The 26,925-nt window shown below is 43.2% G+C and overlaps 1 protein-coding gene across 2 annotated transcripts in view; it reads left to right on the forward strand.

The window, feature by feature from the left end:
- ahi1 (Abelson helper integration site 1) overlaps nt 1-26,925 on the forward strand; it is a 210,924-nt gene that overhangs the window by 98,531 nt on the left and 85,468 nt on the right. For both annotated transcript variants that reach the window (XM_055635949.1, XM_055635950.1), the window contains 3 exons: nt 4,070-4,121; nt 6,214-6,290; nt 22,898-23,015. In XM_055635949.1, coding sequence (XP_055491924.1) covers nt 4,070-4,121; nt 6,214-6,290; nt 22,898-23,015 — 247 coding nt within the window. The remainder of the gene's footprint in view (nt 1-4,069; nt 4,122-6,213; nt 6,291-22,897; nt 23,016-26,925) is intronic.

Genomic DNA, 26,925 nt, shown 5'->3' on the forward strand with positions numbered 1-26,925 from the left:
ATACATGTATTAAACAATTGTATAGCATCTTTCATGACCCCAGGATATTCCAAACCAGTTATTAGCCAGTAACTGCTTTTAAGATATTGCTGTTGCTGTAATATAAAAACCAACACAAACATATTTAAATAAGTATTTAGCTGTACTTCAGTACAAAAATGTATGGAATTTTAAATAAGCATTGCTGCCTCACTGACATTAAGAATGTTTGTAGATAAGCCAGTTATTCCATTCTAATGGGCATTTCAGTTTGACAAGAGCTTTGAAATAGCTGAGGACAAAGAACCTTAATGGCCACAGATGGAGGGGTTACCTGAGATTAAAAACATGGAGGGGGGAAGGATTTGCTTAGACTAGTAAAATGAGGAATCCTGAAAGAGAAAACTGACAAATATATCCATAGAAAATGTGGCAGAATAATGGTCACAAAAGTAAAAACCAAAGCAGATTTAAGGCGAGATCATATGGAAAATTTCAAATTTTACGTATTCTTCTCATTTTACAAATAGAGAAGAATACTTGATGCAGAGGCCCAGCACAGTGCAGCATCGGGCATCCGGAGTGGCGGCGCTGCCTTGCAGCTGCGGCTCGCCTGCTGTCCGTTTGTCTTTTTTTTTGTTTTCTTTTGTCCCGTTGTTACAGTTTATTTCAGTTTATTTTAGTTGTGTATGTGGGGGGGGGGGTGGAGAAACTTGTTTTAGTCTCTTTCTTCGGGGAGATGCGACCTTTTCTTGTCGTATCCCCCGTCTCCGTCTGCGCTGAGGCCTAATCGCGGAGCTGGCGGCCTCCAACTGGGACCGACCTCGAGGCTCCGGAGACAGAGCCAGGACTTACTAACGCGAGGCTGGCCGACTTCGGGGCTGGGGTGGCGTTGCGGCAGCGGCGACCCGACTTCGGAGGCTCAGCCGCGGGCCCAGTGGACTCGGCCGCGGGCCCAGTGGACGACAACGTCGGGAGCTCGCAGGTCCCAGGTTGGTGACCGGTTTTCTGGAGCTCCCGCAACGACAGCTTCGTCCGCTGGACTGGAGGGTGGCAGCTTCGACCGCCCCGGGCCGCGGAGTTTGAACCGGCCCGTTCGCGGAGCTTGGATTCAGTTGCGGGACTTACTTACCATCACCCGGCGGGGTCACCACATCAGAAGCCTGGATCGCCTCAACGCAGAGGGAGAACAAGGAGGGAAGAGACATGGACTTTAAGACTTTTTCCTTCCATCACAGTGAGGAGGGCCTGGTAGACTCACTGTGCTGGATGTTAAATTTGTGTTTATTGTGTGTTTTGTTATTTTATTCTATGTTATGACAGCAAGGCACGAAATTTTGTTCAGACTGAAAAGTCTGAATGACAATAAAGGATACTTTACTTTACAAGTGCTTGACTGCTTGCAGAGTAGACAAGTTGACAAGCAGAAGATTTGCTCAAAAGGTTTACAGGTCAGTAAAGTATCACTGAAATTAAATATACATGTATGACATTCACGTAACTTGTGAAAAATAAAAATTATATAATATTTAGTATTTTAAAAAATATTTGCTAAAAGAAACACCTGCACACTTGAAACATTTTAAATATATTTAAACTTGCTCGCTTCAATTAAATAAAAGCATCAAGACTCTTCATTGTCCACAATTAATTGTTTTCAATTGCTTCAGTGAGATTTACGTCTGATTCTGAACTTTCCATAAAATCCCCTTTGAAGTCAGTGAAGTCTCAGATCCTTTGCCTGATTTGACTTTGCACATGTTCTAAACAGTGAGCTCAGTAAGTCTGAACTACACATGAAGTCTACCGATGGAACAAGCTGACACGATCTCAGCTCTGCAAATTTGTTAGTAAATCCCAAACCTCATCTTTCACAGAGCATGCAAGAAAGTTGTGAACTTGCTTTTGTTTCAGAGTTTCTGAGACTAAAGGTGGGCCATTGCATTTTGAACCACTGGGAAAAGTCAGCAGAAATGGGCCTTCAATTTTCTGCATGCAGTGTGTTGAAAGGATCCTTGACCAGGGTCTGAAAAATATAATCCAGTTTATGGGATAGTTTTATAAATTGAATCAGATAGGTGGGAAGTTCATTTAAAATGTATTTAAAAGATGATAATACAAACATCAGAAAGCTGGAAGTGAGGAAAAGTGTATTTTATTTATAACACAATATAAGCAGAGAGATTTAGAAGAAATTTATAATTAGATGTATGTTTTAATTTTCATTTTTAGTGTGCTGAATTAAAACTAGTGTTCTCTTCAGTGGTTTAATTATTTCACCAGTAGCACTGTTATGTAGCAATCAGAACTGTTTAGTTATTCAAGACCGACTTTTTTTACTAAGGAGAAGGCAATCTATATTTTTAACAGCATTTGTTTTTTTGAAGCTTGTGAAAGCCAGGTGTTCCTGATTTGCGAAGTCCTTGCCCAGGTGCATTCACCCTGTGGGTGGAATCAAGGGAATCTTGCCAAGTTGAGCTACTTTCCATAAAAAAAATTGCATTACATTTTCAATGGAAGCAATTGTTAAGAAGGCTTCGGGGGCAACAAGATGGTGAATTACCGTGTGCTGATGCTATTAACAGAAATATCCATAGATAGTGCACCTGTTGTTTGCGTGGAGGTGAGGGGGTGTCAATTGACAGGGGGTCATTGAGATTTATTCAAACAGATGCGGTCTGAGAATATTCTCACCTCCAGAATATTGAGTACTTAAGATTGTTAGAAATTTATATTAACAATTTTTTTTAATGTGTGAATTGTAATGTATTTATGAATCCTAAATAAAATGGAGATTGCACGCTAGAATGATATTTTGAATATTTTTTTAACTCCTTTGTGTATCTAATATTTTTGAATATCATTTTATTTGTGCTGCCACTGTGCTGGCATGGTAGTATAAAGTATAACATGGACTGCTATTTCACTCAACCAGTTTTGTTCCTGCTCCTTGGAATTTGGCCAAAAAAAGAATAAAATATAAACTTGGTCACTTTTATTAGATTCAACGGTTTCATCCTTTTTTTCCATCACTAGGACCATATATATTTAAATCTCAAGTTACTCATTTATTTTGTATCCTCTGCTGATGAACCTGTTTATCACCTTTACACTGAGAGTCTTTAATGGCCTGATTATTTAATTATTTAAATAGTAATTCATCAAAGTCCAGTGAACCCATCATACTTGAACATGGTAAGCCACATGGTCTTTATGGAGGATTTTCTGGTGAGTTTTGACATTTTCCCTCCAGTGTATATTCAAAGTTTTTGATTTATGCAATTCCCCTCCAATTGAGAATTCAGCTTTGAAGTATAATCCGAAGAACATTCCTTTGGCCTAATTTGACTTTAAATCACATGGTATCCTGGACTCCAGATTAAATGTTATAGGCTGCTTCTGGAGAGGGATATATAGATTATGGAATAAAGTAAATGTTGGCTGATGAAAAGATTTCTGGATATGGTTGTCAGAGTATTCCTTATTTCATAGATCAACTTGCCTTATGGGCATAGATCCACTCATTTAACTGAATATCAAATCAGTTTTACAGCCTTTATAATACAGCTTGATAATTTGTATAAGTATCAATGTAATTTTTCTGTTCCATAAATCTTTTGCTTACATGTATTTCAACCTCATCATTCATTTATTTCGTAAGTCCGGTCTTTTCCTTCTCTCTGACCTCCCTTTGTGTATTTGCTGACAGAATATACAAAAAAATTGTTATCACCTTCATTTCCTTTACTCTGAGCTGTTTCCTTGCTGTTTGTTTGGATAGGTTTTCCTCCTAAATCAGTAATATTTGAGGGATATAGTTTTAAAAATATATGTTGCCAAATCCAGGAAATACAATATTTCATTGCAGTATAATTTGGACATGTGCTATTCATCTATTTTGGTAATGTCATGATGAGGTGCTGGAAACATAGAATTTTATGCAAGATTGGAAAGAGATGGTGAACAGTCTTCCTTTTTAAGGTGTGACTGGCTCCCACAAGTTGCAGCACTATGGACGATAAAAAATAAATGTGGTTACCTGATGTTAAAATTGTTCCTAATATTGATATCTGAATCTCATTTATTGTAGGAATCACTACAACAGAGCACCCCGCAAATGGACCAGTATCTAGATCAACCAGGTGTGTACATGTACAGAAGGCTTGTTTTTTATTTCCTCCACTTCCTGATTTTATTTCACCTTTCCAGTGTTTGTAGTAGTTTGGTGGAGTCATTAGATACTTTTAGATATACTTTTATTTTAACAGAAGGGCCAGTTTATCTGACACTGACACTGGGACTGGATAAGTTTATAGTGAATTGCAAATCAGCCTTTGCTATCTGTTAGGCAGAAATAAACTTCCAAAGAGGTGTATGGTAATGCAGTTTTAAAGGTATGGGACATGTAACATAGGCCTCAAATAAAAATCTAGGGACCTGACTTCAAAACTCACTCTAATTAGGTATGTTACAAAACCTACCTGAATCGTGTCTGAGAATCTGTCCCAGCCCCGTGTGTGTGATTTTGGCGCTGTTTAGAGGGGGCGGGTTTAAAACGCGATTTTTACTAGGCTGTTGCAATCGAAAATGTTCAGCCTAGTAAATCATTAACGGAAAATCGCTGAAAGACCCCGTCGCAAAAGGTATTATTAGTTTTTATGGCCTTGTATAATAGTTATAGTAGTTTAAAAATGACTCTCTCAACCCGCAACCTCTCGCAGCCCCAGGGTTTTATAAAGCAAACAATTAAAGGTATGTACCTTATTTTTACATTAAAAGGGGCTTCTTAAGAACCCTGTATATAAAGTTTTCTATAGCGAATAGTTCATTTTGGGCTCTTTATATCCCGCAGTATTTTTCTGGGCATTTGAGGGCACAAATCCACTGCATTGTGAACGTTCTAAACCAGCGCGTTCCACAGGAACCCACTAGAAAGCCGATTTTAATTGACTAATTTACAGCAATTGAACACTAAATTCCTTCTATTTGGCCTATAAATTGATGTAAATGAGATTTTAAAATCATGTTTTATTGTGAATATTATTTGTGAATATTATTTGGACACTTAGGCTATTTAAAAATGTTAATCATTTATTAAGAAATGGATAGATGTTTAGATCTAGTAATTGAAGTTTGAAATTAGCTACAATTGGGTAACTAACTAATTATATGCTTTTATTTCAGGTCCTCCAAGTAAGATTATTTTATATTTGTTTCAGAATGGTTCAATCTATGATAACTGAAAATTTCATTCAGTTCTCTTAATTTTTAAGAAGGTTATGGGCTTTTGACTGTCCTTGATCACAGCTTTTTTGTTATGTCCATAGAAAATCAATAGGGAACAAGATGCTGATTTCCGAGTATGAAAATGGCCATAACTTTTTTATTACTTGAGATATGAAAGTGAATTAGGTGTCAAATTAAACTTATTGTTATGCTTTATCTGATGGGATAAATTGCAGCCTTGATTTTTTAAATCTCAAAATTTTGTAACATTGCTACTCTAATGACCTGATAATAATTTGTAACATAAAGAAAACAAAACTTTAGCAATGAAAACGCTGAAATTAGTAGATTGTTTTGAAAACTAACCTAGTCTTTCAGGAGAGCAAATCTGCTATCTAGTTTGGCCAGTATATAACTCCTCATCCCTGACAATAGGGTTGTCAAATATCCTCCCAAATGACATGCAAGCCACACTGTTGAGTATTTAAGGATGGGCAATAATGATAGATTTGCAATGATATCCACATCCTGAAAAATGATTAAATAAAACTTTATCAGCCTGATAAGAGTAGAGCTTTTTTGTTATTAACCAGATCCAGAAGGCAGAAAGAAATTGGATAAGAAAAGTTTATATTTTAATGGAAGAGGATTGAATAAAGCTAAAAGAAATATAGAAGTTAGATAATTGGGAAGAAGACAACCTACTGATAAAAGGAAGATCATATGCAAATATGTTCAAACGTTTTATTTATCATTATTTACAATGATAAACAACATAAACAGATTAAGCCAATTTTCTGTTTCCATATGATAATCTGTATGCAACGGAGTTACTGCATTATTTTAGTGCATTATTAGCAAGTTCCAATCTATACATCATTTAAAAACGAATCTGAGCATTTAGTTACGCATTAATCTAAGTTTAAGTTTGCAAATAATTGCAAAACCTATCAATGATTCCATAATGTTAAATGATGGCAGAACTGTTTTTCTATCTTTATCCAATAGATATGACTTCCATGATGACTTTGGATATGCGATGGGATTCCAATTTCAGTTCAACGGCCAATACCTACCTCAACAGTGTAAGTATTAATAACGCATTGTTTGATGCTAAAATATTGAACTATAAATGATAAGGAAGTGCTTCATAGTCTTCAATGTAAAGTGAATTCACTTTATCCCAGTATGACTGGGCAAGATATCTTAAAATATTGCTTTTGTTTCATATAAGGTATTAAATTATAAGATGGTTTAACTATTTTTTTCAAGTGTCTCCAATTTAACTAATAGTATTTAGTTATTTTTTTAAAGTCTATCTTTTATGCCTCTAAATCAACAATCAAAAATGTCACCTCCAATTGTTGTTAGCTAAGGCATTAATGGGAGGTGGAAGCTCTATGGATATCCCCATCCTCAAAAATGGTAAAGATCAAGAAGGCCATCATCTTTGAAAACAATTGCTAAACAGTGTGATTCCTTTGTCAAGGAAGGACTGGTGACACAAACTTCTACAATAAGTGTGCAGAGGACTGGCAAACTTGACCTGGACAGGAAATATAGGTATAATTTTCACAGAGCTATCAGGGCCACCAAGCGACCAAGCTCAATGCATTCTCTGCTAGTTGAACAGAAGGTTAGTGGAATGACATAATTCTCAGGTGCATCGGTACCCCCCCCCAGTCACCATTCCAGACGTCAGGTTAGCCTGCTTGAGAGTGAACCCATGGAAAGCAACTGGCTCGGATGGAGCCCTGACCTTCTCCTCAGGAACTGTGAGGAAAAGTTTGCAAAAGTATTTGTGGACATCATTAGCCTCTCCCTTCTCCAATCTGCTATGAGAAGTCCACTACCATCTTGGTGCCAAAGAAAAATAAAGTAACTGGAAGACATGGATAGAGTGAATATGGAGGGGATGTTTTCACAAGTGGGAGAGTCTAGGACCAGAGGAGATGAGGAGGAATTTCTACAATCAGAGGGCCGTGAATCTGTGGACTTCATTGCCACAAGAGGGCTGTGGAGGCCAAGTCTAGGTGGAGATTGACAGATTCTTGATTAGCTGGGCTCTCACTTAACTTTTTTTCCCTGTTGCCAGCTGGGCAACCTTGACAGCTTTTTAGGTTGCTAAATGACAGTTTAGGTGGTCATTTAAGACGGTTTGCATGACGCGTGCGATAATGTGCTCGGACGAAGTGCGTAGTTACCAGTCGGAATTATGCTCAATGAAGCATTCACATATTATGTTCAAGAAGGAATTGCAGATGCTGGAAAATCGAAGGAAGACAAAAGTGCTGGAGAAACTCAGCGGGTGAAGCAGCATCTATGGAGCGAAGGAAATAGGCAACGTTTCAGGCCGAAACCCATCAGTCTGAAGAAGGATTTCGGCCCGCAATGTTGCCTATTTCCTTCGCTCCATAGATGCTGCCGCATCCGCTGAGTTTCTCCAGCTCTTTTGTCCAGATTCACATATTATTTCTGCTTCAAATAACTCACAAACTAATATTCACCAATCAAGACATGATATATATCACAATGACATGCAGCAAAATTATAATACAATATCTCAACTCTTTTTACACATTGCAATTAATGCAATTTCTATTAGTTCTTTCCACTTCCAAACAAAAATATGGTTGGATTATTCAGTATATGATCAACCGGTGTCAATAAATCCTGGACCATGGCAACATATATGCTTAACCATGCACACGACAGATTGATGCAAGCATGTTTTCTGTGAAGGACCGAAAATTACCATGACATGGCCATAGCATGTATCGTTATTGCTATTGGCACAGAAACACTCTGGCTTCCCACATAATTTATCCATAACAAAATATACAGGTTGCAAGGAAATTTCTAAAGGGAGGGGTGGCAGGAGAATCAATGCGAGGTGGGTAGGGTGATGAATAGATTGGGGGGTGGGGGTAGATGTGGAGGGGAGCACAGGGAATGTCAGTGAGGACTGAATAGAGGAGGGAATGGGGATCAGTGCGGAATGGAGAGGAGGGGTCCCAGGATAAGAGGGGTGGAGGGGGGGGGGGAGATGAGCGAGAGAGAGAGAGAGAGAGGGGGAGAGAGAGAGAGAGAGAGAGAGAGACTCCTCGGACAACATCGCCCGCTGCATTAGCCGTCCCTGTCCAATGCCAAAGTGCCGCCGCCAAAGGGGGTGGCGGTTGGGATCTCCTCGCCACCGCCTCCCCTCCTCTGCCAGCCGACAGGAAAGTGCGGGGCCGAGCGGTGCAGCTCAAAGATCCTATAGCTATAGGATCTTTGGTGCAGCTGCTTCAGACGGCGGAAGGAGACCTCGTTCTTTCCCTCTCTCTCTCTCTCTCTCCCTCCCTCCCTCCCGGCCTCGGCGTAACAGAGGGGTTGTTTTGAAAGTGCCGTTGGCGGATTTGCAAGCAGCGGCCACTATCGCCCTGATAACGGCCGCTGCTTGCAAATCCGCCAACGGCGCTTTCAAAACAACCCCTCTCGCACGCCGAGGCCGGGAGGAGGGAGGGAGGCCTCCTTCCGCCGGGCGGGGTGCGGGAGGAGGAGGCGGTGGAGCTGCTGTCGCGGCCGCTGCTGCCGCTGTTCGGGGCCCGTCATTCGCTCCGACCCTTTGTCACCACGCACGTAGTATCTTTGCCCCGCAATACAGCCGACACAAAACGTCACGTTCCTATACTCCAGAGATGCTGCCTGACCCGCGGAGTTATTCCAGTTTTTAGTGTCTATAGGTATAAACCAGTATCTTCGTAATGGTGTCGGGGGTTATGGGGCAAAGGTAGGAGAATGGGTTTGAGAGGAAAGATAGAGCAGCCATGATTAAATGGCAGAGTAGACTTGATGGGTTGAATGGCCTAATTCTGATCCTAGAACTTATGAACTTATGTAACATGGCTTATATTCATGACTCTGACATTCATAATCATGAAGTGCTTTGAGAGGCTAGTCATGGAGATTATTAGCTCTAGTCTCACAGACAGCCTTGAACCACAGCAATCCCCCTACCTTTGCAACATGATCATGGCAGATGCCATCTCCCTGGTCCTACGCTCATCCTTATGGATAACAAGTTAGATTCCTATTTATCAAATTTAGTTTCTCCTTCAACATAATAATTCCAAGCAAACTGAACTCAAAGCTCCTGGACCTTAGGAGTCAGCACCCTCTGTGATTGGATTCTTGACCTCTTGATCCACAGACCACAATCAGCAAGGATAGACTGCAACACCTCCACGGTAATTATCAACACCAGTGCCCTACAAGGCTTTGTTCCCTGTACCATATTCCTTACATTTGCAACTGCAGCCAAACTTTGCACTAACTTCACTTAGAAATTTGCAGATGTTTGCACCATAGTGGGCTGGATCTCAAACAATGACAACATGGAATCCTGGAAGAATATCAAGAGTTTGGTAGCACAAAGTCAAAATAACATCAATGTCAGCCAAGTGAAGGAGCTGGTTCTAAACCTCCGCAAGCATAGAGGAGTACGCACCCCAGTATGTTTCACTAGTGGTACAATGGAGATGGTCAAGAACTTCAAGATCCTGAGTGTAAATGTCACCAATAATTTGTTCTGGTCCAACCACATTAACACTATGGCCAATAAAGAACACTGGCCTGTACTTCCTCAGATGGTTGAAGAAATTTGGCATCTCCACCAACTCTGACTGATTTCTACAGATTATCTGTAGATTTCTACAGATTCTACAGAAAACATTCTGGCCAAATGCATTGCAGCATGGCATAGCAACTTCTCTGCCCAAGAATGCAAGAAATTGCAGAGAGTTGTGAACGCTGTCAATTTCACAAACTCTCCTCCCCCCCCCCCCCCCCCCCCCCCCCCCCCCCCCCCCCCCCCCCCCCCCCCCCGTTGTCCCCCATCCTTCCATTGAATCCACCTATACTTCACTCTGAAGTTTTGGATAAACTTATTTTTTTCCTACCCCTGATACTATAAATAATTTTTTTTTACAACACTGTATTCCTTTTCCTAGGGAGGTGGGGGATAGGGACGATTATTGGGAGTCATTGTATAGAGTGGAATTTACTGGTGTAACTATATCATGTTTAATCAGTTTCCATTAGTTCACTAATCTAATGTGAAATCACTTGCTGAGTTCTCACTGATTCCTGTTGGATGTTGACTAACAGGGAAAATATTTTGGAGAAATAAGGGACAACAGATGCTGGTTTACTAAAAAGGAGACAAAGTGCTGGAGTAACTCAGTGGGTCAGGCAGCAAATCTGGACAACGTGGATAGGTGGCGTTTTAGGTCAGGCCTGGAAAAGGATTATGACCCAAAACATCACCTATCCATATTGTACTGAGATACTGCCTGACCCGGCGAGTTACTCCAGCACTGTGTGTCTTTCGTAGAGAAGATTTTTTCCGATGGTGAACAATCATTAGTGCTTGCTGTGAATAACATGGAATCATACAGTCAAACAGCACAAAAACATGTCATTTGCCTTACCCAGTCCAAGCCTAGCATTAAGCACTCATTTATGCTAATCCTGATGCAATTCCCATCAACTCCCCCCAGATTCTATAGCCTACCTACATGGTCAATTAACAAGGGCTGATAAACCTACCAAACAGCAAATCCTTGAAATGTAAGGAGAAAACCAGAGCACCTGCAGGAAACCTATGCAGTTAAAGGCAGAATGTGTAAACTCCATACAAACAGCTCACAAGGTGAATCTGGCTCATTAGAGCTCTGAAACGGCAATTGTACAGGCTGTGCCTGCATGCAACGGTTGCTACCCCACTTCTAGATATTGCCGAGAAAGGGTTTACATCATAATGAATGTACATGAAATTCTGTTCATTATTGTTTATGATCTAGAATTAAAAGGATGATTTGAATGAGATGGAAAGGGAATAGCCCTGAGGCAATAAATGTCAACCGTAAGATATCTACTAGTAAAAGACTGCTCTGATAACAGGTAAAGGATTACAGAAAATTTGAATTGCAAGTTTATGCAAATTAAATCTGCTTTTGCAGGTCAAAAGTTTGGGATTGGCATGATGAGGCACAGACATGAACTATATATTTTTTTTGAAAATTATAATCTTTATTTAATTCTGTCAGACTTTAAACTAAATTGTTCCAATATGGAAATTTTACCTTTCTGGACTTTGTTCATTTACATTATTTGCATTTTATATGCAAAGTATTCTGTATAGAACTTGGCATTTTTTTTCCCATCAAACATGAATTTCTTTTATCCAATATAGACAAAATGCATTTATACTGTTAAACAATTTAGGACTTGTCTTGAATTCAGTTTAGTTGTCATGGCCAACTTTATGGAGTGATATGCACACGTTATGAAAATATTCAAGTTTCAATGTTTTCACAATACAGCAGAATTTGATATAAAAAAATTAACTACACATTATTCTGTATGTTTTCCTTAATTTTATTTACTTAATCCCAAGGAATTTGCATATCGTAACATCCAGAACTTCAGAAGGAAATACTTATGAGTAAATGAAAAACAAACTTTTATTGTCTATTACCATTTTCTTCTTTTAAGAAACATTTTAAATAGCAAAAATAAAAAAAATTGTTGAATACTTGTTTAATGCTGGTTTTCATATGCTAAATCTTTTAAGAAAATTTGCTGCAGAATTATTTGACTGTAGAGCAGTACGTGAACATTTGATTTGTTACATATAGTTAAAAACATGGTTTCTAACATGGGAATGATGATCAACTTGTGATACTAAATTGTGCGAGGAATGCATCATAATTTCTATTCTCTTTAAACATAAATCAATCCTTAAATTCCCTGTCCCCTTCCTCTCAAGTCATTGAACACGTGGCCAATACTGTAACTTTATAAATTTCTCCTCATCTTTGATGATTACACAATCCAATTAGATTTTGATCATTACCACAACACAAGTCTGTTCATGCATTCCTTCTCTCTAGAGATGCTGCCTGCCCCACTGAATTACTCCAGCATTTTGTGTCTACCTTCGATTTGCCAGTTCTTTCCAGGACACTGAAGTGTGTTTGATCACTAATGGCATCCTATACGATTGAGGCAAATGTAATCCAACTCTTTTTATCCTCCTTGACTTGGTTACAGCATTCCACGCAGTTGAAACATGCATTTCTCTTTGATCCCAACTATGGTTCACAGAGAGAAAATAATCCAAGCTTGTCCAATCACCTTTGTCATCTCCTCAAACAACTCAATCAAGTTAGCAAGACATGACTTGCTGTGGAAGATTTTCTGAAGAAGGGTCTCGACCCGAAACGTCACCGATTCTTTCTCTCCAGAGATGCTGCCTGTCCTGCTGAGTTACTCCAGCTTTTTATGTCTATCTGCTGACTGTCTTAATTATTCCAATATGTTCCAAATGCAAGTAAATCCTATCTCAAAGTATACTTTCCAATAACTTCCCTATCACTGATCTGAGGCTCATTGGCCTATAATTTCCTGGATTATCTCTACTCCCCATCCAAAGGAACAACATTGGCTACTGTCTAGTCCTTTGGAACCTCGCCTGTGGCCAGAGAGGATAGAATAATATTTGTCAAGGCTCCTGAAGTCTCCTCTCTTGCCTCTCTCAGTAACATGTGATAGATCCTGGTGCTGGTCCTGGTGATTTATCCCTTAATGTCTTTGAAGACCCCCCCCCCCCCCCCCCCCCCCCCACTACCACCTCCTTGATCTCAAACTGCCCTGGCATATCGGTATACCCCACACTAATCTTGCTATCCTCCATGACAACCTCCTTGGCAAATATAAATCTAGATTACTCCTTTGCCCTCTGACTCCAAGCATAAATTCCCTACTTAATCCTTGAGTAGTTCCTACCTTTTCCTAGTTACCCTCTAGTTTTTAATGTACATATAAAAAGCTGCGAAATTTTCTGTTTCCACCTTGGCAATGTCAACTGATTTTCACCTGCCCTACAGCCTGGCAGTTGAAATCATCATCCATGACTGCGTTACCTGTTGATTTGTTTTAAGTTCCTCCCTCATTTGGATGGCTAACCTGATTCGAAGTCCATGAACTTAGTCATCCAAAGCTCTTCCTTCTTTCCTCCTATATAGGTAATATATATAAATTATGTAATGGGCTTGCGCACCTCCACTGCCTCCCATCTCATGTATCCAGTTCCTCCTAACCACTCACCCGTCCGCTCGTCTCCCATCCTTCTCTATTTCCACCCCCTGCCCCACAAATCCCTTCCCCCCACTATCTCTCACTAATTCTACATTTCACATCCATCTTCCTTCCCTACCAGGTTCTAAATCTGTCTCCTTTTGACTTCTCCACTTCAATTCCAGACATCTGAATATGGGGAGAAATGTTTGTAAAATGATCTGGCTGCCAGCTCTCATAGTAAGATACAAAGTACAGGCTGTTCACCATAGGAAAGAGGAAAACAATAACCCCATTGTACAGCAAATGATGTTGCTGGAGGAGATAAGACAATTGGGGAGGAAGAAAAAGGAATTTAAACTTTGAATTTGCCTAAGGATTCAGTAGGGCTATTGAGGATGAAATTGCAGGTGAATAGTCTTTGGCAGAGGGATAGCAAACAGTCTTCTCAATAATCAATATAAGTAGGTGTATAAGTTTAAAACTCCTATTACCGATAAGAATGAATGGGCCAAGGAAGCCTTGTTTCTATTCCATTCCATTCCTATGGTCAGACCATCAAATGTCGCACATGTTCTGAACACTGAAGGTTTTCAAGAGAGGAATAGAATTAGATTTAGTTCTTGGGGCTAAGGGAATCAAGGGATATGGGGAAAAAAGCCAGAACGGAGTACTGATTTTGGATGATCAGTCATGATCATAGTGATTGGCTCGAAGGGCCGAATGGCCTACTCCTGCACCTATTTTCTATGTTTCTATATAATCTAGCACTAATTACTATACTCCGTGACCCATGCTTCTTAATATTTTAGTTCCATTCATTTTAAATGCTGTATTTCATTTGATATATGCTGGCTCAATTGCATAACCAGTTAAAATCTTTTTGTCAATCTTGCACTCATCCTCTGTTTATGCCCTGTTTGCACTCTGCAATAGTATTCATTGGTTTCTCACTCATATTCCTTATAAACAGCAGGTAGTAAACAGAATATTGTCTTTTGATTTTAATGCTTTTTGTGATGCTAAGATTTTTCTCAACTGCTAAAAGGAGGAACGGTTTTTGTGCAGTGCTAAGGTCTGTGGTTAGCGATAATACATAGTTCAGTCTATAAATGTATGCATCACGGAAAAACTGGGAAGTAACACGCAATCTTGGATGATGCAAGAGATCCAGATAATGAAAAACACCCAGAATTTAACTCTGTGAGACAAAACTGGCAATAAAGGATTCACAGAAACAATAGTTGCCCTATAAGTGAGAGAACAATGCTCAGAAACGTGGTAGTGTCATTGCAGTCCCAATAAATAATTTATTTATCACTAAAGGTAACTGTAATCCTACTAACTTTTGAAATTTAGGTTCACCAGTGCCTTTCACAGAAGAAAACCTGGTGTGACCTATGTTACTCCAGCCCAACTCCTAATTAAAACACCACGTGCTGGAGGAACACAGTGGATCAGACAACATCTGGGCAGGAATGGGCAGGTCACGTTTTGAGCTGGACTGTTTGGAGTAGAGGGGTGTAAGCAGGAAAACAGAGGTGGGAGCAGGACAAAGCCTGGCAATTGATCAGTGGCTACAGGGGAGATTGTAGCCACTTATCACCAGTCGCATTTTTTCCATCCCCTCTGCAACTCCTCAGTTCACTTCTCCCCAGTAACCTTCTCCTGCAACAGCTGGCGATGTAAAACAAGTCCCAATACCGCCTCTCTCACTTTGATCTAATGACCCCAGTAGTCGTTCCAGATGAGACAGAGGTTCACTTGCATCATTTCACACCTTGTCTACTTCATTTGCTGCACCCGATGTGACCACTTAACACCAAATCAAGCATAGATGATGTAACTATCACACCAAACATTTGCAATCTGTCGGCCAAGGAATGCTGGATATCCTGGTTGCAAACATTTTAACTCCCATTCCAAGACTGACCTTTCAATATTTGGCCTCTTCCATTGCTAGACTGAGGCCACACACAAATTGGAGGAACTACATATTGTTTTTTTCCAAATTTGGTATAAATGTGGGTCCCTTGAAGACAGAAACAGGTGAATTTATTATGGGGAACAAGGAAATGGCAGACGAGTTGAACAGGTACTTTGGCTCTGTCTTCACTAAGGAAGACACAAACAATCTCCCAGATGTACTAGGGGACAGAGGACCTAGGGTGATGGAGGAACTGAAGGAAATTCACATTAGTCAGGAAATGGTGTTGGGTAGACTGATGGGACGGAAGGCTGATAAATCCCCAGGGCCTGATGGTCTGCATCCCAGGGTACCCACGGAGGTGCCTCTAGAAATCGTGGACGCATTGGTGATCATTTTCCAATGTTCTATAGGTTCTGGATCAGTTCCTGTGGATTGGACAGTAGCTAATGTTATCCCACTTTTTAAGAAAGGAGGGAGAGAGAAGGCATGGAATTATAAACCAGTTAACCTGACATCAGTGGTGGGGAAGATACTGGAGTCGATTATCAAAGATGTAATTGCGGCACATTTGGAAAGCAGTAACAGGATCGGTCCAAGTCAGCATGGATTTACGATGTGGAAATGATGCTTGAAAACTCTTCTGGAATTTTTTGAAAATGTAACAAGTAAAATGGACAAGGGAGAGCCAGTGGATGTAGTGTACCTGGACTATCAGAAAGCATTTTATAAGGTCCCACAGGAAATTGGTGGGCAAAATTAAAACACATGGTATTGGGAGTAGGATATTGACGTGCATAGAAAATTGTTTGGCAGACAGGAAACAAAGAGTAGGGATTAACAGGTCCCTTTCAGATTGACAGCCAGTGACTAGTGGGGTGCCGCAAGGCTCGTGCTGGGACTGCAGCTATTTACAATATACATTAATGATTTAGATGAAGGAATTGAAGGTAACATTAGCAAATTTGCAGATGAAACAAAGCTGGGTGGCAGTGTGAACTATGAAGGGGATGCTCTGAGGATACAGGATGACTTGGACAGGTTGGATGAGTGGGCAGATGCAGTATAATGTAGATAAATGTGAGGTTATTCACTTTGGTGGCAAGAACGGGAAGGCAGATTATTATCTGAATGGTGTCAGGTTAGGAAAAGGAGAAGTACGACGAGACCTGGGTGTCCTTGCACATCAGTCACTGAAAGTAAGCATGTAGGTACAACAGGCAGTGAAGAAAGCTAATGGCATGTTGTCTTCATAGCGAGAGGATTTGAGTATAGGAGCAAAGAGGTCCTTCTGCAGTCGTACAAGGCCCTGGTGAGACCACAGGGCCCTGGTGCGTATTGTGTGTAGTTTTGGTCTCCTAATTTGAGGAAGGTATTGAGCGTGTGCAGCGTAGGTTCACAAGGTTAATTCCTGGGATGGCAGGGCTGTCGTATGATGAAAGAATGGAGCAACTGGGCTTGTATTCACTGGTATTTAGAAGGATGAGAGGGTATCTTGTAGAAACATATAAAGTTATTAAGGGATTGGACACGCTAGGTGCAGGAAACATGTTCCCGATGTTGGGAGAGTCCAGAACCAGGGGCCACAGTTTAAGAATAAGGTGTAGGCCATTTGGAACTGAGATGAAGAAAAACCTTTTCACAGAGAGAGTCGTGAATTTGTGGAATTCTCTGCTTCAGAAGGCAGTGGAGGCCGATTCACTGGATGCACACAAAAGAGAGTTTGATACACTCAGGGCTAGCGGAATCAAGGGGTATGGGGAAAAGGCAGGAACAGGATACTGTTTGCGGATGATCAGCCATGATCACATTGAATGGCGGTGTTGGCTTGAAGGGCCAGATGGCCTACTCCTGCACCTGTTGTCTATGTATCTTAAGTATATTCAACCTGAATATCAAAATCTTAGATCATTTGTACTTACTGATACCACTTATTATTCTGATAAACTTTTATTTTCATACATATATTGTGCTCAACTGCATTGCACATAAATTGAGCTGATAAAAGGGATATTTTGAAGTAATTCAGACTATTTAGTGACTATAAAATTGTGCCTATATGCACAGGAAGCATTCCGAGAAATGAGAGTGCAAAAGAAATCAGTACAAAAATTGATCTTTATGTAGAATATTAGACCAAGTGGGACCCGTTGGGTCCTGTCCCTTCAACGCGCGGTTGCGGGGGGTGGGGGGAGGAGGGTGGCCTTTGGCGTCACACACACACACTAACCACCCCCTCACACATTGATATATTAATATTATTAATTCGCTCCTTTTACCCAATCCCCCGCCTATGCATAACCCCCAACTGTGCAGGCTCGGCTAGAGAGGGAGCGGGAGGGGGGTAGAGGAGGAAATGGAGGGGGGTAGAGATGGAGGGGTGGGGCGCGTGGTCACAGGGGAGGGCTGGTTCCTGAATGCAATACTCCACCACTCACCCATAGGTCCCAATATTCACCACTCCTTCGAGAGGGGGGGGGGGGGGGGGGGGGGAGTCAGAGAGGAAGCGAGGTGCAGAGAGGGAGGGGGTACAGATAGGGAGAGGGGCACAGAGAGGGGAGGGCGGCAGAGAGGGAGGGGGGCAGAAAGGGAGGGGATAGGGGGGGGGTAGAGGCAGCACCTACCCAGGTCATAGAGCGGCAGCCTCCTCACCAGGTGCCGGGTCCGAGCGAGGCTGCGGGTGGTTGTGTACCCGAGACAGGCCCTGCTCCCCCACCGACCCCTCCACCCCCTCTCCCTCCCCCCCCCCCCCCCCCCCCCCCCCCCCCCTCTCTCTCTCTCCTCGCTCTCTCTCTCCCTCCCTCCCTCCCGCCCCTCTCTCTTTCTCTTTAGGCATTTGTCAGGGTTGATTACCTTGCCGCGAGCAACTAGCCATGAGGATGTCATCCATGTAGATGAACAGGAAGTCAAGCCCCTGACCCACGGTGTCCATCAGGAATCGGAAGGCTTGCGCGGCGTTCTTAAGGCCGAAGGGCATGTGCAGGAACTCAAATAACCCGAAGGGGGTGATTATTGTCATCTTCGGCACATTCTCCGGTCGCATGGGGATCTGGCGGTAACCCCAGACTAAGTCGGCTTTCAAAAAGAAATGAGCCCCGGCCAGATGGGCGGTGAAGTCCTGGATGTGGGGGATGGGATAATGATCCGCAATGGTGCCGTCGTTCAGGCGGCAGTAGTCGCCACAAGGCCCCCAGAGACCTTTGGCACCATGTGCAGTGGGGAAACCCAAGGGCCGTGAGAGTGTCGGACAATCCCCATGGCCTCCATGTTACGAAACTCCGCCTTCGCGATCTGGAGTTTGTCGGGAGCCAGCCTGCGGACGTGAAGTGGTGGTCCCGAAGTGACGATGTGGTGCAGCACACCATGCTTGAGGCTGGCCGAGTTGAACTGTGTGGTCAAAATTTCCGGGAAGTCGGCCAAAATTTAGGCATAAACGTTGTCCACTGACGCCACCGGGTTGCAGATTGGGATGGCGGACGCAGTTGGGCACAATTGGAAGCGTGGACGAGGTGTTGCCCCCTCGTGTCAACTAAGAGCGATTGCGCCCGCAGGAAATCTGCGGCCAGCAACGGCTGGGCCACGTCCGCAACGGCAAATGGCCAGGTGAAGTGGCACGCGCCAAAGATAAGGGGAATGGTGCGGATGCCATATGTACATATGGGGCTGCCGTTCGCGGCAGTCAACGAGGATCCCCGCTGACCAGAAAGCGTGTCCATCCCAAAGGGGGGTAAAATGCTGACTTCCACCCCCGAGCCCACCAGGAATCTTTGACCTGAGCGCCGGTCCCAAGCATACAGGTGGTGAATCTGGCCGACCACCGTGGTGATTACCGGTGGCTGGCCCCAGCTTTTCCCGGAAATGAATAGGGCGGGTGGCATTGGTGGGCCGCCAGACCCCAGCGCTGGTGGTAGAAGCACCGCATTCTTTTGCCAGCTTCTCCCGTAACAAGAGGCTCAGCGGATCCATCGGTGGGTGCGGCCCTTAGCCTCTGCGCCTTCCAGGGCTCTGTGGACACCCGATCCAGCGCGCCCTCAACTGCCTGGTCAGCCACAGCTCGACGGCGCACTCCACTAGCGCCAGCGGGTCATCAAAACTCGCCCCTGAGAGGAACAGGCGGATGTCGTCCGGCTACTGCTGCAGGAATGCGTACTCGAATAGCAAGCAGGGCTGGTGACCGTCCATGAGCATCTCGCTCATGAGGGCTGATGGCTTCCGGTCACTGAGCCCGCCCATGTTGAGGATCCGTGCCACTTGCTCCAGGCGGCTGAGCCCGAATTTGCGGAGACGCAGCGCCTTGTGGCCTTGGTATTTATTGGCCGCCAGCGGATCGCGCAGTTAAGGCACCACACGACCGGCTGTTTCCTGGTCGATCGTGCTGATGACATAGTTCAAAGTTCAAAGTAAACTTTATTGTCAATTCAATTATGCAACAGTAGTTACACAGAGGATTGAAATTACGTTTCCCCATACTCCAAATGTGCAAGTAATATTAAAAACACAGACAACATACCAATAAAAATAGACAATAGACATTACATTATTTAAAATATTAAAATATTCACAGTGTGCCAAAATGTAGCAAAAACTTTGAGGTATTTTAAAAAGGGTGCAACAATGAAAGGTGCAATATAGAAAAAGTGCAAATTTCGTACTGGAGACATTGAGCCAAAGTTATTTTCACAGTTTGTTTGTCTTTGTTTGGGTACTGTTCATGGAATTTTCTTAAGGGTGTTGAGTAGCCTGATGGCCTGAGGGAAAAAGCTGTTTTTGAATCTGGTGGTTTTGCTCCGCATGCTGCGGTAGCGCTTACCGGAAGGTAGGAGGGTGAACAGTTTGTGTGCTGGGTGGGTGGTGTCTTTGATGTTATTGCTTGCTCTCTTGCGTCAGCGAGATGGGTATAGGTCCTGGATTGCTGGTTGGGGTGATTTGGTGATCTTCTCCGCTGTCCTCACCACTCTCTGTAGGGCCTTCTGGTCAGCAGCAGAGCAACTGCCATACCAGACTGAGAGACTGCTGGTAAGAATGCTCTCAATGGCACCCCTGTAAAAAGTCATGAGGGCAGAAGGGGGGATGTCAGCTCTCCTCATCCGTCGAAGGAAGTGGAGGCGTTGCTGTGCCTTCTTGACTAGGGAGATGGTGTTGGTGGACCATGTCTGTGATGTGCACTCCCAGGAACTTGGTGCTTTTCACAGACTCCACTGCACTGCCATTGATGGTAAGTGGGGTGTGTGTTGTCTGTTTCTTCCTGAAGTCCACAGTTATTTCTTTTGTTTTATTGACATTGAGTTGAAGGTTATTGATATCACACCAGTTGATGAGTTGTTGAACCTCCTCTCTGTAAGCTGAATCGTCATCATGGCTGATGAGGCCCACCACTGTAGTGTCATCTGCGAACTTGATGATGTGGTTCGAATTGTGTTTGGCACTACATAGTAGAAACGGGTTGTGCCGACCGTGATCCCGCGGATATGAAATTGCACCTCGGCCTGCTGGAACCATACCTCCGGCTGAGAGGTCCAGAGGTCGGTAGCTTCAGGGCGACCGCGTTCAGTTGGGCCTGGTCGGTGGCAATGGCGGGTTGAGCGCTGGCTGCCTGCATGCTGTGCTCCAAAGTGTCTATTTTGGAACGTCGGGGGTCACCAATGAGGCAGGACTCAAAGATGTACAGCCAAGAATGAGGCGGGACACGAAGTTTGTCCAGACAGTAAATCTTGAATGTCAACCAACGGTACAGTTCTCTAATTTCAAGTAACTCTTGCATTCCCTCTCTCTCTGTCCCTCCCCCACCCTAGTTGTCCTACTTGTTTCATGGTTGTCCTGCTTAGTATCACTGTTTGTATCCACTTGTTATCACCTATCACCAATGGACGATTGTGGGCTCCAACTTTTCCTTGATCATTGTTGCTGGCTTTGATTTGTTCTTTTCATATCTTTAATTCATTTATTCTTTGTGTCTTTTCATACCTCTAGTTTCCTTCTCCCCTGATTCTCAGTTTGAAGAAGGGACTCGACCCGAAACACCACCTATTCCTTTTATCGCCTGACTTGCTGCCTGACCCGCTGAATTACTCCAGCATTTTGTGTCTATCTTTTTTTTTGACACTTGTTGTTTGTCATCTCTATCAATGATTTGGATGAGAACTTAAAGACATAATTAGCACGTTGCAGATGACACTAAAGTGGGTGGTATTGTAAGTCGTGAAGATGGTTGTCAAAAATTGCAGCAGGATCATGTGGGCTGAGGAATAGTTGATGGAATCTAATACAGAGAAGTGTGAGGTGTTGTATTTTGGGCCATCTAACAAGGGGGTGAAAATCAGGGCTCAGGGTTGTAGAGCAGAGGTACAGGAGTGCAGGTATATCGTTCCTTGAAAGTGGCATCACGGGTAGATAGGGTGGACAAGAAGGCTTTTGGCTCGTTGGCCTTCATCAATCGGTACTATGTATAGAAATCAGGAGGTCATGTTATTGTTGCTTTAGACATTGGTGAGGCCACATTTTGAGTATTATATTCAGTTTTGGTCACCGTGTTATAGGAAAGATTTGGCCAAGCTGGAAAAGGTGCAGTGAAGAATTTCAAGGATGTTGCCATGACTCAAGGGCCTGGGCTATAGGGAGAGGTTGAGCAGGCTAGGACTTTATTCCTTGGAAGACAGGGGGGAGAGGGGTGATCTTACAGAGGTGTACAAAATCATGAGAAGAATAGATCAGGTAAATGCACAGACTCTTTGCCCAGAGTAGGGGAATTGAGAACAAGAGGATGTTGGTTTAAGGTGAGGGGGAGGAAAGATTTTATAGAAAACTGAGGGGTAACTTTTTTACACAAAGGGTGGGTTGGTATTTGGAACGAGCTGCCAGGGGAGTTGGCCAGCATGGGCTTGTTGGGCGGAAGGGCCTGTTTTCACATTGTATGAGTCTGACTATCTGTCTTATTGTAACGTGAGGTTATCCTCTACACTATCAGCAACACCGAATTTCCCTATCAGCTACAAACTTGCTAATGATAGCTCCAGATCCAAATTAATTCCGCACATCAGTGGGTAACAGCGGGTATGTAACAAGGTTGCATTCAATTCCTGGTAGATAACATGCAGCACAAGTGGAGGTCGTCTTTAAAGTGCAGTGGGCAGCTTGCCTCAGAGGGTTTGGATTGGAAGACCCAAAGCACCATAACAAATAAGCACTTCCGTGAGGAGGTGTTTGGCAGAGTTTATGCATATATTTTAATGTTGTATAGCGAAAGAAAACTGGTGTCACCTTTACTTGAAATAGAAAATATTTTTTTTTAAGTAAAATTCTGTATGCACTCTTTGGCAACGTTTAGAATTCAAATCTGTTTGCGGGTAACTCTTGCAAACTTGAGTTCGGATATATCTAAGAAAAAATATGAAAATGTAGCAATTTTAACAATTAATTGCTATTAAAGCTACAGAGCGTATCAAGTCAGTGGTCATTATTTATACTGCATCTGTACAAAACGATATAACTTTTTTTTTAAAGTGCCGAACATTGCAATTATTCCACAGACATAATCGGAATAAGTGCGCTGTTTTCTGGGCAACAGTTTACCACTAGAGATTACATTACGTCAGTTAGTAACCCAGGAAATTGCACTTTGGTTACTGATTTGCCTTTCTTTTGCAGGCCAGGCCAAAGCATTCTCATCCTGCACCATCGTTGCTGTCTCCACACTCCAAGCTGAGGCTCACTTCTACTGTGGGTGATCAGCTATTATCACAGCAGCCGCCAACCTCACAGATTGGTAAGTATAAGTTTTCATTTAGTAATAGTTTCAGGATTTTGCTTGATACCTCTTTTAATTTCAACAGGTCTTTGCTGAACCTTTGTTTGTCATTTGTTTTATACTAATTTACATTCTAGTTGCACCTAGAACAGAAAGCACTCTGAGCACAAACTGATATTGTCCCCTCAGTAATTGCATGACTGTACTCTGAAGCAGATACATAATTTTGAAGAAACTTGTTATTTGTGAAAAATGTAAAAGTACAAGCTTCCTAAAGCAATAGATGCAATGGATGCAATATGAAAGCCAGTGTAGAAGCAGATAATTCGACCAAATAGTCCATGCTGATGCTCATGCTCTATTTGAGCTCTCTCCATTCTTTTCTCGTCTAATTCTCTCAGTATAACACTTTTCCCCTCATTTGCAATACTAAGGTTGCTATTCATAATCCAACACAATGGTGCCAGGGTTGGGTGGGACTCTGCTTGCGTCATTGCTTTTTCCTCATTTATATATTCCTCAGCCTTTATATATTTTTCTGCCTTGTTGAAGGATATTATCATATTAACTTCAAATTAAGTTACTCGCAGTTACTCGATCGCGAGTTTGAGTCTACAATGTAGTTTTTTCTTGCAGAATAGGAGAGAATAGGGAGGGTTAGGCTGGGATCATTCTCTGCGAGATGATCTTAGTGCGGGAGACAAGTGTAGGAGAGGTGTACTGACTGTGTGGGCAGAATTTTGGAAGTGATTGCCCACCATTCTCAAAAGCCGCTGTGTCTCCCTGTCCCTCCAACTCCAGAGGAATCCGCTCCCCGGTGGGCCGCTACGGCGACAAGTGGCAGTTCGCCCACAGCCCGAGCTGCGCCCCCTCATCCGCAACCCGGGTTCCTCTGGAGTTGGAGCGGGGCTGGGCTAGAGTTGTTGCTGGCTGTGAGTCTCTGGGATCTCCATGCTTGCAGTGGGCCTGGGGGTTGGTGTCCCGATGAGGGGGGCGCAACTCGGGCTGTGGGCGAACTGCCACTTGTTGCTGTAGCGGCCCATCGGGGAGCGGCTTCTGGTCGTCCTGACGTCTATCAGCTCCTGTCCAGGGGGGTGGCCAGAGACGTCAGGACCAACAAGAACCCACTCCCCAATGCGCCGCTACAGCGACAAGTGGCAGTTCGCCCACAGCCCGAGCTGCGCCCCCTCATCCGCAACCCGGGTTCCTCTGGAGTTGGAGCGGGGCTGGGCTAGAGTTGCTGCTGGCTGTGAAGCTCTGGGATTTCCGTGCTTGCAGTCGGTGTCCCGTTGGTCCTGACGTCTCCGGCCATCCCCCTGGAATGGAGCTGAGACTGGGAACTGTACCGCCCTTGCCCCCTCCCTCTTCAACTGCAAACAACCCCACAGTTCCCAGTCTCAGCTCCTGTACAGGGGGGTGGCCGGAGACGTCACAGCCCGAGTTGCACCCCCTCATCCGCAACCCCAAGACCAAGACGTATCTTGCACACCATCAGCTTCTGTCCCTACGGGGAGCGTGTTCCTCTGGAGTTGGAACGGGGCTGGGCTGCTGCTGGCTGTGGGTCTCTGGAATCTCCGTGCTTGCAGTGGGCCTGGGGGCCGGTGTCCCGTTGGTCCTGACGTCTCCGGTGACTGGCACTGACCTGCTGGCAACTCCGACGTGAAGACAGTGCAAAGCCCCCACGCCGGTGCAATGGGCGGGCAGCTGGAGCGGGGAGGGAAGGGGTCACACACATGTCCGGGAAGCAGAGGGGTGTAGGTGGGGTGATACTGAAGGGAGCGGAAATCTGCTGCTGCCTGCCCGCTGAGTTAAAAAGTTCCCACGCAAGACTCACGATACACTGTGTATCGTGTGTCTACCGTGGGAACTTTTTAACTCAGCGGGCAGGCAGTAGCAGATTGTCAATTATTAACACTCCCGCGCAATATACCCTCACCTTCTATTTTATGAATGGGGATTTAGTTCCCCTTTCTTCGAGGACCGACCGGAGGTTCCGCTGTCACCTCTGCGGGCCGCCCTCGGTGAACGTCTTCAAGGACCTTTCTTCAAGGACCGAAAAAATGGCCGCTATTCGGAGCTTTTCGTTATTTGGAACTTCGGATAAAAGGTTGTGCACCTGTACCATGAAAATAGATGCAAGAACATAGGAAATATACTTATTATGAAGATTTTGAAGGAAAAACTAGTTAAGACAAGAGACTAGAGTGTTTTATTGTCATATGTCCCAGACAGGACAATGAAATTCTTGCTTAATAATAATAATAATAACTTTATTTATAAAGCGCATTTAGACAACATCAGTTACCACAAAGTGCTGTACATGGGAAGTCAACAAAAAGTTATTACAAACTACTAAAACCATTAAGACGACAGGACTATAAAAACAGTAAAAATTAAAAGACATTAAAAGCACTAAAACAGGAACAATATCTCAGCCAGTGTCGAAAGCCAGTGAATAAAGAGTTTTTAGGGAGGATTTAAAGATGGACAGTGAAGTGGCCTGTCTGATCTGCAGCGGCAAGGTGTTCCAGAGTGCCGGGGCAGCAACAGAAAAGGCTCTATCCACTCTGAGCTTCCGCTTAGACCTTGGTACCTCAAGGAGCAGCTTACTGCAGCACAACAGAATATGTAAATATAGTACTTAACCGGAGAAAAAAAGTTCAGTGTGTATATATACACATGCACACATACTTGATAAATAAACAAATATAGTGCAATAATAGAAACATAGAAAATAGGTGCAGGAGTAGGCCATTCGGCCCTTCGAGCCTGCATCGTCATTCAATATGATCATGGCTGATCATCCACCTCAGTATCCTGTACCTGCCTTCTCTCCATACCCCCTGATCCCTTTAGCCACAAGGGTCACATCTAACCCTCTTAAATATAGCCAATGAACTGGGCCTCAACTACCTTCTGTGGCAGAGAATTCCAGAGATTCACCACTCTCTGTGTGAAAAATGTTTTTCTCATCTTGGTCCTAAAAGACTTCCCCGTTATCCTTAAACTGTGACCCCTTGTTCTGGATAATAATAATAGTCTGTTGTACTTCAGAGCTTATTTGTTGTAGTGTTTAATAGCCTGATGGCAGTAGGGATGCAAATGGAGCAAAGAGTTAATTGCAAAATGGTTGCAATCATTTAATTGAATTTTGAAACTGATACTTCAATTAATTACACATATAAATTTACATTATATATTCACTGCAACATATCACACAATTTTACCTAATTTTACAAGAAGTATTTCAGAGTGAATAAGTAAGGGATGTAGACCCAGCTTGGCCAGAAGTGTCAGCGGTCTCTGTGCACCTTTTGTCTCTATTGTTTATTTAGGCTTGTATAAGGAAAGCTATAGTGACTAATATTGAAATAATAGCATTCTATAATTATGTATTGATATTGTAGCAACAGGCTTCTGATGAATGGAGCAAATGCTGAATTTTGTTTTTGTTAATCGGCAGCAAAACAATTGGCCCCAGTGATTAAACACCGTTGCTAAAATGTGTGAAATTGGAACCAATGTCAAATTTTTTTGTGGAAGGATGCAACAAATTATTCAAATTAAAATGTTTTTATTTTGGGTTACATTACCCCACAGGAACAGAACTTTTGTTTCGATATCTGAATGGGCTTTTTAATCCAGAAAAATCTCAAAACTATAGGTTGTGCTTACAATCTCCTAAGGGTTTCATGATACGAACACATTGCGCACACAGTTCCATGCAAGACCACTAGAAATTGTAGAGAATTGTGGATGCAGCCCAGACCATCACACAAGCCAACCTCCCTTCCATTGACTTTATTACACCTGACACTAGCTCAGCAAGGCCTCCAGCATAATCAAGAACAGGTCGCACCCTGGCCACTCTCTCTTCTCCTCTCTCCCATCAGGCAATAGATACAGGAAACGCACACCTCCAGATTCA

The sequence above is a fragment of the Leucoraja erinacea genome, chromosome 5, assembly GCF_028641065.1.
Source record: "Leucoraja erinacea ecotype New England chromosome 5, Leri_hhj_1, whole genome shotgun sequence".
In the NCBI taxonomy this organism is placed as follows: domain Eukaryota; kingdom Metazoa; phylum Chordata; class Chondrichthyes; order Rajiformes; family Rajidae; genus Leucoraja; species Leucoraja erinaceus.